The sequence below is a fragment of the Peromyscus leucopus genome, chromosome 16_21 (genome assembly GCF_004664715.2).
Source record: "Peromyscus leucopus breed LL Stock chromosome 16_21, UCI_PerLeu_2.1, whole genome shotgun sequence".
Classification (NCBI taxonomy): Eukaryota; Metazoa; Chordata; class Mammalia; order Rodentia; family Cricetidae; genus Peromyscus; species Peromyscus leucopus.
In genome coordinates, this window is record NC_051084.1 from 4,609,053 (window position 1) to 4,624,217 (window position 15,165).

Consider the following 15,165-nt stretch of genomic DNA (forward strand, 5'->3'; position numbering starts at 1 on the left):
GGTACCACGAGGGGGCGCCTTCGTTTGACTGTGTGGGGTCAGGAAGGATGCCCACTCAGTGCATGCTAGAAGTCAGCCAAGGGCCCCACCAAGAGCCAGACTGAAATAAAAGGTTGGGAGACCCAGAAGGGACTCTAAGTCACAGAGACTGTATTCTAAGCTCTTAAAGGACCTGGCTTTAGATGTTCCTTTTTGTCCTAAGTCGAGTGTGCATGGTAAAGTGATCTCATTTGACAGTCTGATTCACTGGCCCTGTGGGGCAGATGTAATGATCTGTCTTTTACAGTTGGAAGAACCAGTTCTCAGAGATCCAAGACTTACATAGGGTCACCCAGCCAATCTCCAGCAGAGCTTCTGTTAGCCTGATTGCCTGGATCTCCTAACTGCTGGCCCTAGTCTCCTGTATGTCCCGTCCTCTTCCAGGGATTTGCACCAGGTTGAGCACACTACAGAGGTAATGGATGGATGGATGGATGGATGGATGGATGGATGGATGGATGGATAGGTGATGGATGATGAATGGATGGATGGATGGACGATAGATGCATGGATGGATGGGTAGATGGGTGGATAGATGATGGATGGATGGGTAGATGGGTGGATGGATGATGGATAGGTGGATGGATGAATGATGGAAGGATGAGTGGATGGGTAGATAGGTAGATGAATGATGAATGGATGATGGATGGATGGATTGATGGATGGACAGGCCCTGTGGACTAAGTTACAACCTTCCTGGGTGAAGTCTCTGTTGGTCCACAGGGCACAGAGCTGAGTAAGACCTTAGCTTTGCTCTCCCACTTCCCAAGTCACAACCTCCAACCACGAGACTCTCAAAGCAGAAAGCAACTGACATGGGGTCCAATTCATTTATGTACATGAGGAAAGTAAGCTGCAGCTGGGGCGAGTGGCCAGCTCATCCCAACAACAGGTATTTCCTTGGAGCTCCTTGTACGGATCCCACTGGGGTGTGGGGGTGGGGTGAGATTTCTTTCCAAGCCTCTTATATTGGGCTGGGGGTGTGGTTGAGATGGCAGAGGGCTGGCCCAGCATGCACTAAACCCTGGACTCAACCACCAGCATCCAGAAACTAAGTGCAGTGGTTCACACTAGATCCCAGTTACTCGGAAGATAGAGACAGGAGGGTCAGAAGTTTAAGGTCAACCTGAGTTATATAGAGTTAGAGGACAGCCTTGGACACATGAGACCCCGTCTTTAAAAAAAAAATGGCAATCAAAGCTGTTGTCTTCATGGCACTTGCATTAGAAGGAAGAGACCAAGAATTCCGTGTGGAAATACACAGCCTGCTATACAGCAATAAATGCTACTGGGGGAAGGAGAGCAGGGCAAGGGGCGTGGACCTCCTGCTATGGAAGCTGAGCGACAGGAGTGTCTACTGGAGGGTTTTAAACAGAAGACAACCATTATGTAACTTCAGGAGGGGAAAAGAGGGAGGGGAGGGAAGGGGAGGGGGGAGGGGAGATGGGGAGACAAGGACTGGAAGGAAAGCTCCGCAGCTAAGATTAGCACACACTGCTCTTGCAGAGGACCCAGCATCCAGGTGGGATGGCTCACAACTGCCCGTAACCAGGTCCAGGTTATCCAATGCCCTCTTCTGGCCTCTGGGGGCACACACACACACACACACACACACACACACACACACACACACACCACAATACATACACATAATTAAAAGCAAAAACTTTTTCAAAAATAAAAATTTTTCAAAAGTAAGAGCTGAAGAGAGGGCTCAGAGATGAAGAGCATTTACTGCTCTTGCAGAGGACCCAGGCTTGGTTCGCAGCACCCATGTGGTGGCTCACAACCATCTGTAACTCCAGCTACAAAGATCTGACACCTGCTTCTGCCTCCCCAGCTCCTGCGTATTCGCGGTGCTCATAAACTTATAGGAGCACACATACAGCATTTTTTTTTAATTTTTTTTATTTTTTTTATTTTTTTTAATTTTTTTTATTTTTTTATATTTTTTTATTTATTTATTTATTTATTTATTTATTTGGTTTTTCGAGACAGGTTTTCTCTGTGTAGCTTTGTGCCTTTCCTGGAACTCACTTGGTAGCCCAGGCTGGCCTCGAACTCGCAGAGATCCGCCTGGCTCTGCCTCCCGAGTGCTGGGATTAAAGGCGTGCGCCACCACCGCCTGGCTACATACAGCATTTTTTAAGAGAGGGAAGAGAAAGGAAGAAAAGAAATATGGTGGCTTGGAACAGTGACCTACATGGGGAACAGCAGGCTCTGGACTTATTCTGGAGGCAAAATAAAGAGTGTATGTTAAGGCGCTGCGTGGTGGCAAAGGGAAGAGAGCTGGTAAGTAGCCCAAGTTCGTCTTCTGGAGACAGGGAAGGGGCGCTTGCCCTTTCCTGAGGTAAAGAGGGACTCACAGATTGCCCGGTAAGGAGGAAGGTAAGTCTGGCGATCGGGTTTTTGAAGTTGAGAGAATGGAGTCTGGTATGCCCCTGGATGTTCAGGTAGTAACAGGAAACTGGATTGTTGGGTGTTCGGATCGGAGAGTAGGAGAGAGAAATGGCAGAACCAAAAAAACAAAGCCGAAAAACTCGGGTCTCCAGGCTCGCAACTCTTTCCGCGGTAAAGAGAAAGCATGCTCTCACGCACAATGGACAAGGAGGATTTACGCGCTCGAAAGTTAGGGCGCAAAAGAGGAAATACGGTAACTCCGCGCCCGGTCTGCTCGCTGCTGCTGGAGCTCACACACTAGGCCTGCGCCTGCAGCGGGCGGGTTATTTGCGGGAACCTGGGTGGAGTGGAGCGGCCCAGGGCTCCGTGTGCCTTCCTCGCGGGCGAAGCTGTGGCTGCTTGGGATGAGGGCGATCTCCTTGAGGTCTGGGTTTCTTCTCTGTCGCTTCAACCGTCTTGACTCGTTTCCTAGACTAGAGCCATTTACCTCGCTGATTAACCTCCTGGAGCTGGCTAGAAAGGACAAGGAAGAATCGTCTTGATAGGCCGAGGTTGCCGAACCCTCTCATGCAGTCGCAGGCTGGGTCTCCCAGATCTGCTGGGTGGCAACCCGTCCCTTGGATTCCAAGTGACTGTATGAAAACTGGGGAGCCGCGGAAGTCCACTCTCCTCGAGGAGAGGGGTAACCTGCCCAAGGCCCCACAGTGAACCCGGGAGCTGTGCCAGACTCTCAAGTGTCTGGGGTTCCCAACTTCTTGGCTATCCTAGCAACACTGGAGACCCCCATGGTGCCAGAGGAGTTGGGGAACTTCAGTTCCACCTTTACCAGCCATGTGTTTGAGCTCTTCCTCTCCGAGGTGTCTCGGTTTCCTTTTCTGTTTAAAAAAAAAAAAAAGAATCGCTCTTGCCTGCCTTCCTGTCTTATAGACGGACAAATGATTCAAGAAAAAGCAACAGCTGTTCTTGACCAACGCGGAACTGTCCTGGACTCCTGGCATCAGGCCTTGCGTCCTCCCAGCTTTGAAAAGCACGCCACCTCTCTAGCCATTGAGAATGGGGGGATTAGAGGGAGGGAAAGGCCAGAGAAGATCCGTCAGGCCCGAAAGGAGCCCCAGCACAAAGCCACGGTGTCTGCCCTGCCCCAGGGACTCCGGGGTCAGTGACAGGGGCCTTGGAGGAGGAGGAGCGGGGAGAGCGGAAGTCCCCGCTCCGAGGCCCCACTTCCCCCCTCCCCCGGCCAGCCCCGGGGCAGGTGAAGAGAGACCGGGCTCTGCTCCAGGTGGCGAGGCACAGACGGGGGTGGGGGAAGGCCCGGCAACAATAGCACTTTTATTTGGGACTGTTGGGTTCAGAGCGGGTGGGCGGAGGAGGAGGACGCCGACCGGGCCGCGGGGGAGGGGACCGGCCGCAGCATCTGGCTACACACCTGCTCCTGCTTAACCCTGTGCGTGCTGGGCGCGCTCGGTTGGCGGGGGCGAGCTAACCAAGACTCCAGCTGGGGGACACCTCCCTTGGGCCCTTGGCCAGGTTTGGAGATCTCCAAGAATAGGAGCAACAGGGATCCCTATAAAGACAGAGCTTCCGATGCGCCTAGCTGTGCCCTTGGCCCTGCGTTGGGACCCCGGTGGGACGCAGCAGGCAGTAGAACAAATCCGAGTGGCCTTTGGGGGAGGTGAAGACTCCCTGGCGTCCTACGGCCGTTCTGGGAAACCGGCCTTCCGGAGGTTGTGGCGCCCAGGGCCATGCCAGGCGGGGCAGCTCTGCACAGGACACAGCCCATCGCGCGGCGCGCTTCCCAGCTCGGCGCTGCAGGTGAGCCGGGTGCCCCGCACACTAACCCTGGACTGAGACTCCCGGTCGCCCCCTGCCGGCGGGGAGGCTCGAGCCCCGCGCTGCACCTGCCCGCACCCGGGACACACACCCTACTCCACCACCCCCACCCCGCCGCCACCTCCCATGCCCGCAGGCCCACGGTGCCCCCCAGGCTGGCCCGAGGCCTGGCATGCTGACTCGCTGCACAATCCGAGCTTGTTTGTAGGCGGAGGAGCTGAGCCGGGTGCGGCGGCCCTGAGCCAACCCACTGATCCCATAAAATATTATTTGTGTTTAAAAATTCCAGTAATTGGCTATGCAGCCGCTTTTTCCGAGCCCCGTGCCAAGCGCAGTAAAAATTCGCACTCCGGCCGGAGTTATTCTCATCATGCAAATTCCCATTTTCTGTAAACAGGGTTAAAACGTTTGGAAGGCCTCTCTCTTTCTCTTTCTCTCTCTCTCTCTCTCTCTCTCTCTCTCTCTCTCTCTCTCTCTCTCTCTCTCTTCCCACCACCACCACCACTCTCCGCAGCTGCAAAGAAGAAAAGTTAGAAGGACGCTGGTCAAACTGGTATCGATCCTGGGATTACCTTGGTAATCGGAAAGCATATCTCAAATAGTTCCCCCAAACGATATCCCTTGAAGACCAGAGCCTTGAACTCCTGGGTAAAACTCCCATTTCCTCAACTTTCTCCTCTTCCCCTAGCTGAATAACAGACATCATTAAATAATGGAATTGTAATTCTTTTCTGTTAAAGAAAAATGTTTAACTTCTTATGAGGGGGGTTGTCAGAGGACAGTGTGCAGGAACCAGGTTTTGCCTTCCACAATATGGGTTCCTAGAATGGAACTTAGGTCCTCAGACTTGGCAGCAAGGGTTTTTACTCACTGGGCCATCCCACCAGCCTCTTTCTCCTCTTTTATCAAAGGAGCAAACTGAGCCCAGAGACGACAACAGCTTTTTCAAAGTCACATAGTAAACGTGTGCCCGAGCTCAGGCCCGCCCGGGTTGCCGCATTGCCCAGCCATCAGGACCTCTGCGATAGAAAGCTGAGGCGGGTGTCCAATGCCTCTGGGGCAGAGCCCCACATCCTCCGAGGGGAGAGGCTGACTGACTCTAGGCAAAATAACTGCGTGGGGGGGGCGGGGGACTGTAACTCTCGAAGTGCCCACTTCCTGTCCTTGCCTGGAGGGAGGAGGGGGGAGCCCCAAGCAGGGCCTTGGAAACCCTGAGTAATGGACAGGAGCCTCTGCCGGACCCGCCCAGGGTTGGTTGCTGTAAGCCGGCTACTGAGAAGGGAAACTACTCACGTGGGAGGGAGGGATTGTTTTTAAGCAGAGGCAGATGGGAAACAAAATTCTGAAGTTGGTAAGGGAGGTGGAACTCGAAAGAAAATATATAACACTATGTTGCGGGTAATATGTATTATTTGCAATATCTGAGGACCCTCTGTGTGCCAGATACTACTTTGCATTAGCATCGTTTAACAAGTCAGAGAGATGGAAACTAATTTGCTTCCCATTCTGCAGATCAAGATACTGAGGCTCTAGGAGATGAAGTCAGTTGCCCTGGGTCCTGGTAGGAAATCCCAAGTGTGCACACCCACTTCCTCATACTTACCCCTCCCCCCAGCTGTTGTGGGGTTCCTTCTTTGGCCCTGGATGTTCCTCAGCTTCCCAAATCATTCACACCTAGACCTTTCTTCTCACTGAGGATTCTCTAGATAGGCAAGCTAGCTGGAGTGCTAACTCTAGTCAATGAAAACAAGGAAGACACACAGGGGAGTTTGGTAGTCCCTCTCATGCATATCCCCAAGCCAGTCACACACCGTAAAGCTCCAGAGTCTGAGACTATGAAGTGAGTTTCAGGTCACCAGTTGTATGTAGCATTTCAGCACCAACTGGAGGGCCTTTGTGCAGAGATCTTGCCAGCTCCTCACTTCCCCGCTCACAAGTCAGCTCCAAGCCTACAATTCCAGCTCTACTACTGTAGAAATTCAGGTCCTCTGTGCCCAGTATTCCAGTCCTCGGGAGGCTGAGGCAGGAGGATATTGAGTTTGAGAACAGCCTGGGCTAACAAAAGGACCTTGTCAAAATCAAAAAACAAGCAAACAATCCACACCCACACCAGATTCTTGTCAAATTGGATGTAGTGAACATGGAAGTTCATTGTCAATCTCTAGGACACTCTCAATGCTGGGCACAATGGTACCTGCCTAAAGATGGAGGCAAACAGATCATAAGTACCAGACTAACCTGGACTACAAAGATTCAGGCCCCAGAGCAAGCAGACACAGTGGCACATGACTTCTATTCCAGCACTTGGGAGGCAGAGGCAAGCAGATTGCTGAGCTTGAGACCAGCCTAGATTAATAGAGAGTTCCAGGACAGCCAGGCTACATCGTGAGACATTGTCTCAAAATAAATAAATAAATAAATAAATAAATAAATAAATAAATAAATAAATAAATAAAACTACAAAACCAAGCAAAAATGAAAAGTGGGGAATATGGTAACTTATTCCTACAATCCCCCAAATTTGGCAGGCCAAAGCTGGAGGACTGCTATAAGTTTGAGGCAGTTTGGACTGCAAAGTGAGTTGGAAGATTATTTAAATAATTAAATAAATAGATAAATAAGCAAATATAGATCTTGTCGTGAGCCAGATGGATTCAGGAAGTGTGGAAGCTCCTTATCCATCTCTGACTAGAACTAGTGTCGAGGTACAGATATCTGGGGTTGGACCATCAGTGGCAGCAGACAGGTGGGCAGTTCCTAGCCGTGTGATGTCTACAGAGGGGTGGAGACTCTTCTGAAGGGAAAAAGAAGACAAGAAGGGAAAAGGCCTGGTGGATGCTAGCATGGGAAAGTAGACAAAGAAAGCTGGGGTCCCAGAGCACCTGGTAACTAACGACCTTATCCGGTCACCTCCTTACTGCCCCAGCTTGACCTTTCTTTCCCAAAATTGCACGGAGCCACTGCTAGGGCCTGGGTATAGCATCCTGACTCCAGAGAAGGAGAGGGGGGGTCCCCAGCTGAGCTGTGGGCTCTGTCTGTGATACCATCCATCACACAGAGCATCTGGGGAGATGGAAGTAGAATGAACAAACCCAGAGAGTCTAACAAACCAGATTTGGTGAGGACACTGTGACTCCTTTGGGCTGTGACTCACAAGAATGATGTCACAATGGGTTTGGAGGTGTGGCTCTTACTTTTAAACTGAGGTAAAGCAGCTCTCCCTCACATTCCCTTCCCTTCTATTCCTGAGTAGATAAGATGGAGTGGCATGGGCCGGTCCCACGGCCTGTCGTCCACTGGGCAAATGACTTTGGAGGTCCGTCTCAAGGACAGACGTGAGCGGAAATGATCTCCAGCCCAAATCTGTGCAAAGCTGTTGTTTAGAAATTTATATAGTCGAGGAAGAAAGCTCAATGGCTCACTAAGGCGCTGAGTAAGCGCCCCTGACATGCCAGGTACAAACTTAGGTGGTGGTGGCCCCCTAGAGGAAGGCGGGGCTGAGGGACCTACCCAAGGTATCTGCCTGTCAAGGTGATGATGAATGGTCCAGGTTCGGGCCTTCCTCTGCCTAACTGGTCGGATTTTTGTGAGGCAGAGGGACAGAGAGCCAGGTATGGTGTCTCAAACCTGTGATCCCAGCACTTGGAAGACTGCACCAGCCTGGAGAATCATGAGTTTGAGGCTAGCCTGGGTTACATAGTGAGACACTGTCTCAAAAAAAAAAAAAAAAAAAAAAAAAAAAAAAAAAAAAAAAAAAAAAAAAAAAAAGAATATATTCTAAGTGGCAAGATCAGCATCCAAATAGCCTGGCACGGGCAGACCTAAAGCAGAAATCTGGGGTGAGGGGGTTAGCTAGGAAAGGTGGGGGTAATTCTGGGAGGGGGTGCGATTCTTCCCCAACCCTGAATCTGTCAATCCTGGATTCCCTTCTTCATGTGAGGTTCCTACCACCCCTATTTTTTAAGAGGAAAGATGGGTGAATTCCATCTTCAATCCTGTGCCCAAGATCCCACCCGTGGAGGACATTTGGGACAAAGAAAAGGAAGAGGAGGAGGAGGAGGAAGAGGAGGAGGAGGAGGAGGACACCGTAGACCAAGAACAAGAGAAAGAAGAAGCAAACAGGTATGCAGGACATCACACTTTACTGCTGCCTCCTCCATCCCTCCAGCCCTGGCTCCCGCCCTCTGTCCGGCTCCCTGGAGATCCTCAGTGTGTGACCATCTCCTGCGACCTCTCCTGTGACCTCTGCCCCTCCTGTATCTCCTCTTCCCTGATGCCATTTCTCCTTCCTATTTTGCTCAGGATCAAGGCCCTCCTCGGAGTACCCAAGCAGGACTCAGTGTGGGGCCTGATGGCTTGGCCCAGGCACCCTCCAGAGCCAGCCTGGTGGTGGGAAGACTTTTCCCTGCCCCCACTCCGTGGACCCCGCCTCTGCCGGTGCAGACTGAGGACAAAGATGAGGCTCCACCCCCTGCCTTCCCTGGCCTCCTGCTCCACCTCCAAAACCTTGCCCTCACTGGCAACCAGAGATGAGCCCAACTGGCTAAGAAACCAGTCTCTGACGGAGCCTCCACCAGCTACCAGACTGAAGACCCCCAAGGCAATGCAAAGGCTTCATACCAAGGTCTCCCCTAAGAGATCTACTGTCCCCAAGTCCGGGCGACAGCAGACCCCGATGTCAATGTGGCCTCCAATTATTTTAAACCCTCCCTCCAAGAGCTCTGCTCTTAAGGGACAACACACGTCCTCTGCCAAGGAGGCCTCCCATACCCCAGGCGCCTGGAGCAATCCCTTGCCCCACCTTCCTTCAAAATAAATATTTTTGTTACACCAGCAACAGTCTAATGCAGTTCTGGGCACTTTTCGATATCCTAGCTCATGTAATCCTCACAGTATTTCTAAAAAAATCAAAGCATAGGTCAGGTTCCCCCCACCCTACTCCCGACAGGGTCTCCTGTTGCCCAGGCTGATCTCAACCTTGCTCTATAGCCAAGGAAGACATTGAACTTCTGATCCTCCTCCCTCCCTCTGGAATGCTGGGATGTCACCATGCCCAGGTCGACGGTCTGAGCTACAGCCTTAGCCTTTATTTACATCACTCCTGCATGGGACATTTCACTCTCATTTATTCATTCAATTATTTATGTCAGCGTAGACTCAGGGACATTTACGTTACACTTTAAGTATTTCACGCTAATGTGTTTATCTGGCTGCTCAAGTTGTTCCTATGGGGGGGGGGGGGCTGCTGCTGTTGCGTCCGGTGTCCCTTTGGCATACTCCTGTCAACGTGAGCTTTGACAAAGAGGAACTTCTTTTGCCTTGCTTCACTTAAGTGCTTCCATGTGGGCTGCAGCTATAAAGCACCAAGAAGCTGGAGCTGTGGCACATGCCCATCATCTCGGCACTTGGGAGTTAGAGGCAGGAGGATTGCCACAGGTTCCAGGCCGGCCAGGACTACCTAGGGAACCTCTGTCTCAAAAGAAAGCAAAAGCTAGTGCTCAGAGCTCACTGCTGACTTTGTGACTGTTCTGCCCTGGTCTAGAATCACCTGTCTCTCCAAGGTACCCTGCTTCCTCTTATTGGAAGCCTAGACGTGGGTATTAAGTGTGTTTATTACTACTACAGTCAGAGACTTGTATGTGTGTGGGTACTCTTGATGTGTGCGTGTGTAAGTGGCGGCCAAAGAAGAACCCCAGCTATCATTTCTAAAATGCTATCCACCTTCTTTTGTCTTTCCTTTCTTTTTCAAAAGACAGTGTCTCCCACTAGCTAGAAATTGCCAATTTGGCTAGACTAGCTGGCTAGTGAGCCCCAAGAATTCATCTATCTCTGCTTCACCAGTTCAGATTATACACTCCTGCCACCATGCACAGTGTTTTTGTTAGTCCTGGGAAACTGGCATGAATTCACCCTGAGTTGACAATGGAAGAAGCTGAGCTCCGAGAGGCTAAGGACACCTGTGGTTCTGTAGCTCCCAACATGCACAGCGGGGGCCCTGCTGAGCCCACCCTGGATGGAGCCAACTCACTCTCAGCACTCAGTATGGCCAGTGAGCATCAGCTCCCCAGCCTGCCCGGCTCTTTACCTTTACCGGCTCTTTACCGCGTGACCCTCCTGTACCCAGCTCTCTGGCTGCCAACCCTGGTCAGTGAGTGACAGCTAAGGAAAGATGGGGGGGGTCTGGTGAGAGTGTGGGTCCCTGGTGTCCTCCTGGTTGGACAGAAGTGGCGGTGGCTGTGTCCCTGGGGAGGAAAGGCAGCATCCTGTGGGTAGCCCCCTTCTCTGAATTCCACGACTTCCCATCCTGATGCCTTGTTGGTACACACACACCCCTCACTCCCTCGGACCTCAGTCAGCCCTGCTGACTCCCCCGGCTCCACTGCACAGGCTTTCCATTCAACTCACGCCCTGGCAGCTGTGGGGACTAGAGACATGGGCTGGAGGCACAGGTTGAGAACTAAGTGTAAGCTCTACATGAACCTTAGAACATGGTTGGGGGGGAAGCACGTGTTTGCACACGTTCACATGCACGTGCATGTGGAGGCCAGAAGTAGACATCCGGTGTCTTCCTCGACAGCTCTCCCCTTATTTTCCCTTCCTTTTTAAAATTGTATTTCTTTGGGTCAGCAATATGGCTCAGCCAGTTAAGGTCCTTGCTGGCAAGTCTAATAATTGAGGTTCAATCCCCAGGACCCACTGTGCAGAGAGACAGACGTGTCCTCTGACCTTCACATGCGCACTAAGGCACAAGCCTCCCCTCGCTCCCATAAAAGCAACTGCAATAGGAAATGATTACGTTGTTATCAATATTGTGTGTACGCACGTCGTTGAGGGGCACACACACCACGGCACATGCTTGGAGGTTGGGGAACAGCTTTGTCAAGTCGTGTCTCTCTTTTTTCCTTAATATGGGAGGGATGAACTCAAGTTCCCGGATTTGTACACCAAGCACTTGTACCTAACGAGCCTGCTCACTGGCTCCACCTTACTCTTTATGTGTATAGGTATTTTGCCGATGCGTAAGTCTGTGCACAACATGTATGCCTAGCACCTGAGGGGACCCCATGAGAGCATTGGATCCCATAGGACTAGAGTTACATGTGAGCCACCATGTGGGTGCTGGGAATTGAACTCAGGTCCTCTGGCAGAGCAGCTGGAGCTGACTGATGAACCATCTCTCCAGCCACACATCACCCCTCCTCCATACACTCACTCTTATTTTGTGGCAGGGTCTCTTTCTGAGCCAGGAGCTCATTGATCGGCTGGAGTAGCTCAGTGACTCAGCGAACTCCAAGGATCCCCCGTCTCCACCTCCAGCACCAGGTCTCAAACACCCTGCCCCGCTGCATCCAGCTTTTTATATGGACTCCAAAGAGCTGAAGTCAGATCCCCCGCCTGCACCCCAAACACCTGCCCGCTGAGCCTCCTCCCTGGCCCTCAGCTGAGGTCTCTGAAGTAACCAGAGTTTTCCTTCTCCCTGTTGCGGCCCTCAGTGGTCCTTCCTGCTCCTCCCTGACTAGAGACCACCTCCACCTCAGGGCCTTTGTGCTTCTTGGTGCCAGTCCTTCCTCGCTGTCTCTGTCTTCTCTGACTCTTCCATCCTCATCTGTCTATCTGTCCCTTCCTCTGTGGGTGACCACCTCCCACCCTGCCAGAGGGTCTCACTGTGTGTCTTTTTCTGGCCTGGTATAGACCAGGCTGGCCTTGAACTCACAGATATGCCTGCCTCTTACTCTCAAGTACTAGGATTAAAGTGCTGCCCCCCCCCACGCCCAACACTAATGCCTGGCTTTTCCTCTTTGTCCATTTCTCGCACCCACCACCCTCTCCACCTCCCACTGTCTACCGTTTTCCATCCTGCCCTCCTCCTACCTTCTGGGCCTGCCTTGTGCCGTCTGCTCTGTCCTCGTGGCTCTCTCCTGTCCTTGAGTCTGCCTTTGCTCCTAGCTTTCTTCAGGACTTTAGCAAGAGGTAGTGTGTCAGGGCTGGGTCCCAGGGGGACAGCAGCTTCCCCCAGAGTTGGTTCAAGAATTAGGTTGTAATGCGGACTTATAGAAAGGCCGTTTCTGGAGCCCAGAGGAGCTAGGGGGAAAGACACCGCAGAGGCTGGTGGTGCTGAGTGTCAATACTGAAAAGGTCAAGAAGGCATCGGAGTCCTGAGTCCAGCAAAGGCTGGAACCTGCAGGAGTGGAGAGGAGCAGAGGCCTGGAAGGAGCTGCAGACTCCAGGAAGTAGTCTCCCCAGAGACCTCAGGCTGGTCCCACCCCCACCTGCCTACCTCTCAGTTTTTCCTTTTGGCCACACCCAAGAGAAAGCTGAGCAGTAGCCTCCCTGGGCCCAGACTGAGGTGAGGAGCTGTTGTTGGAGTTATCTCCAGTCCCGCCCGGGCTGGCAGCCACTCAGACTCAAATAAACATGCAGAGACTTATATTACTGATAAACCGTATGGCCGTGGCAGGCTTCTTGTTATTTGGTTCTTGTATCTTTTTTTTTTTTTTTGGTTTTGGTTTTTTGAGACAGGGTTTCTCTGTGTAGCTTTGTGCCTTTCCTGGGACTCACTTGGTAGCCCAGGCTGGCCTTGAACTCACAGAGATCCACCTGGCTCTGCCTCCCGAGTACTGGGATTAAAGGTGTGCGCCACCACCGCCCGGCCTGGTTCTTATATCTTAAATTAACCCATTTCTATTCATCTATAAGTTGCCATGTGGCTCGTGGCTTACCGGTACTTTACATCTTGCTTCTCATGGCGGCGTCTCCTGACTCAGCCTTCCACCTCCCAGAATTTTCCTCTCTCCTTATCCTACCTACACTATACTTCCTACCTGGCTACTGGCCAATCAGCATTTTACTTATCAATCAATCAGAGCAACACATTCACAACATTCACAGCATCCCCAACAAGGAGTAAGGCAGGGGGCAGCCTGGGGAAGGGACAGGCAGGGTTACCTCTTCCCAGAGACCTGGCTGAACAAATCCTTCCGTCATCACCCTCCGGGGCAGGGTCTCAAGCCCTCCTGAGCCAGAAAAGCAGAATGTGATGCTGGGGTAGGAGAACTCAGTGCAGTGCCTTACGGTCAAGACCGTACACGGCCCTTCCCCAGACAACCCCCGCTCTGCTAGTGTTTTACTCAGGATTAACTGTATGTGTCAGAAAATCCAAGAGAGTCGTTTCTTAGAAGAGATACAAATTTCTCTCACAATCAGAAGCCTCATACACAAGCAGCTCAGGGGCCTGGCAGGATGGTTCAATGGGTAGATAGCTTGCAGCTCATGGCTACGGACCTGAGTTTAAACCTAGAACCCACATAAAGATGAGAGAAAGGACTTCTGACCTCTGCATGCAGGCATGCCATGACACATGCACACCCACACTCACACATCATACACAGACAATTATTTTAAGCTCAAGGTTGGTTTGGTAGTTCACAAAGTCCTCGGAACTACATGACTCCTTTTGAGTCATCTTCCGGAATCCATGGCTTCTACCCCATGATCCAACAGGGCTCCTCAAGTTCCAACAATCACACCTACATTTCAGACAGCAGCAAAACACCCTCCAAGGGTCCCGACCGACGAGTGAGCATTAGGCTGACTGTGTCAAGGCCGTGCTGTGCTGAGGAAGGACCTGGAAGACGTAGTCTTTCTTCTGAGTGGGGCACATGTACAGCAGAGGGATTGCTGATTCTCATAATAGTAAGGAAGACAAGAACGGATTCTGGGGCCAGCTACTAGGAGAGCACACGGAGGCGCTGCAGGGTTTGGGTGTTCGGAAAAAGGGGAACTTAAGCCGCCTCCACCCTTGGCTCCAGGGAGCTTCCTGCATCTGTCTTTCCTTCTGTTGAGTGACTCAGTAACAGACACACACTACTGAAGCCACCACCTAGTAACCAAGGCCGGCAATCATCCATCCTTCTGCCCTCGTCTCCTCTATTCCAGAGCAAGCTACAAGCCTTCTCTCCCTGACCCCACCTACTAATGAGCTCTCTCTTTCCTAGCTCCACCTATTTCACAGACCCACCTTCTCCTGGCCCCTCCCACCTCATAGACACCCTCCTGAGCCCTCCTACTTCATAGACCTGTTCAATCATGGCATCATCTACTTCACAGGCCAGCCCCTCCCACTTCACAGATATACTCTCTCCTGGCCCTTCAACTCCAAGACACACCCTCTCTGTCCCTGCCTACCTTATAGACACACCCTCTCTGGCCCTTCCTACTTCACAGACAGACACACCCTCTCTGGCCCCTCCTACTTCACAGACACACCCTCTCATGGCCCCTCCAACTTCACAGACACACCCTCTCATGGCCACTCCTACTTCACAGACACACCCTCTCCTGACTCCTCCAACTTCACAGACACACCCTCTCATGGCTCCTCCCACCTCGCAGACACACCCTCTCATGGCCCCTCCTACTTCACAGACACACCCTCTCCTGACTCCTCCTACTTCACAGACACACCCTCTCTGGCCCCTCCTACTTCACAGACACACCCTCTCATGGCCACTCCTACTTCACAGACACACCCTCTCATGGCCACTCCTACTTCACAGACACACCCTCTCATGGCCCCTCCTACTTCACAGACACACCCTCTCCTGACTCCTCCTACTTCACAGACACACCCTCTCCTGACTCCTCCTACTTCACAGACACACCCTCTCCTGACTCCTCCTACTTCACAGACACACCCTCTCATGGCCCCTCCTACTTCACAGACACACCCTCTCCTGACTCCTCCAACTTCACAAACACACCCTCTCCTGACCTCTCCTACTTCACAGACACACCCTCTCATGGCCACTCCTACTTCACAGACACATCCTCTCATGGCCACTCCTACTTCACAGACACACCCGCTCATGGCCACTCCTACTTCACAGACACACCCTC

The 15,165-nt window shown here is 52.0% G+C and overlaps 1 protein-coding gene across 3 annotated transcripts; it reads left to right on the forward strand.

Annotated features, from left to right (window-relative positions):
* Positions 1 to 3,313: 3,313 nt before the first annotated feature.
* On the forward strand, positions 3,314 to 9,106 carry LOC114705369 (histone H3.v1-like). Of its 3 annotated transcripts, none has more exons than XM_037199938.1 (3): positions 3,314 to 4,251; positions 8,235 to 8,391; positions 8,572 to 9,106. In XM_037199938.1, the coding sequence occupies exons 1-3, from the start codon at positions 4,182 to 4,184 to the stop codon at positions 9,083 to 9,085; spliced, it is 741 nt and encodes a 246-aa protein (XP_037055833.1). In that variant the 5' UTR covers positions 3,314 to 4,181; the 3' UTR covers positions 9,086 to 9,106. The 3 variants fall into 3 exon arrangements, with proteins under 3 accessions (XP_037055833.1, XP_028743080.1, XP_037055834.1); XM_028887247.2 differs by lacking the exon at positions 3,314 to 4,251 and adding an exon at positions 6,729 to 7,585; XM_037199939.1 differs by lacking the exon at positions 3,314 to 4,251 and adding an exon at positions 6,730 to 7,724.
* The last annotated feature ends 6,059 nt before the right edge of the window (positions 9,107 to 15,165 follow it).

Bases quoted from the DNA above. Each gene is read 5' to 3' on its own strand.
- LOC114705369 (XM_037199938.1), top strand. From the start codon at position 4,182: ATGCCAGGCGGGGCAGCTCTGCACAGGACACAGCCCATCGCGCGGCGC. The intron at 4,252-8,234 runs GTGAGCCGGGTG...CTATTTTTTAAG, and splicing joins TTCCCAGCTCGGCGCTGCAG to AGGAAAGATGGGTGAATTCC. The intron at 8,392-8,571 runs GTATGCAGGACA...TATTTTGCTCAG, and splicing joins GAGAAAGAAGAAGCAAACAG to GATCAAGGCCCTCCTCGGAG.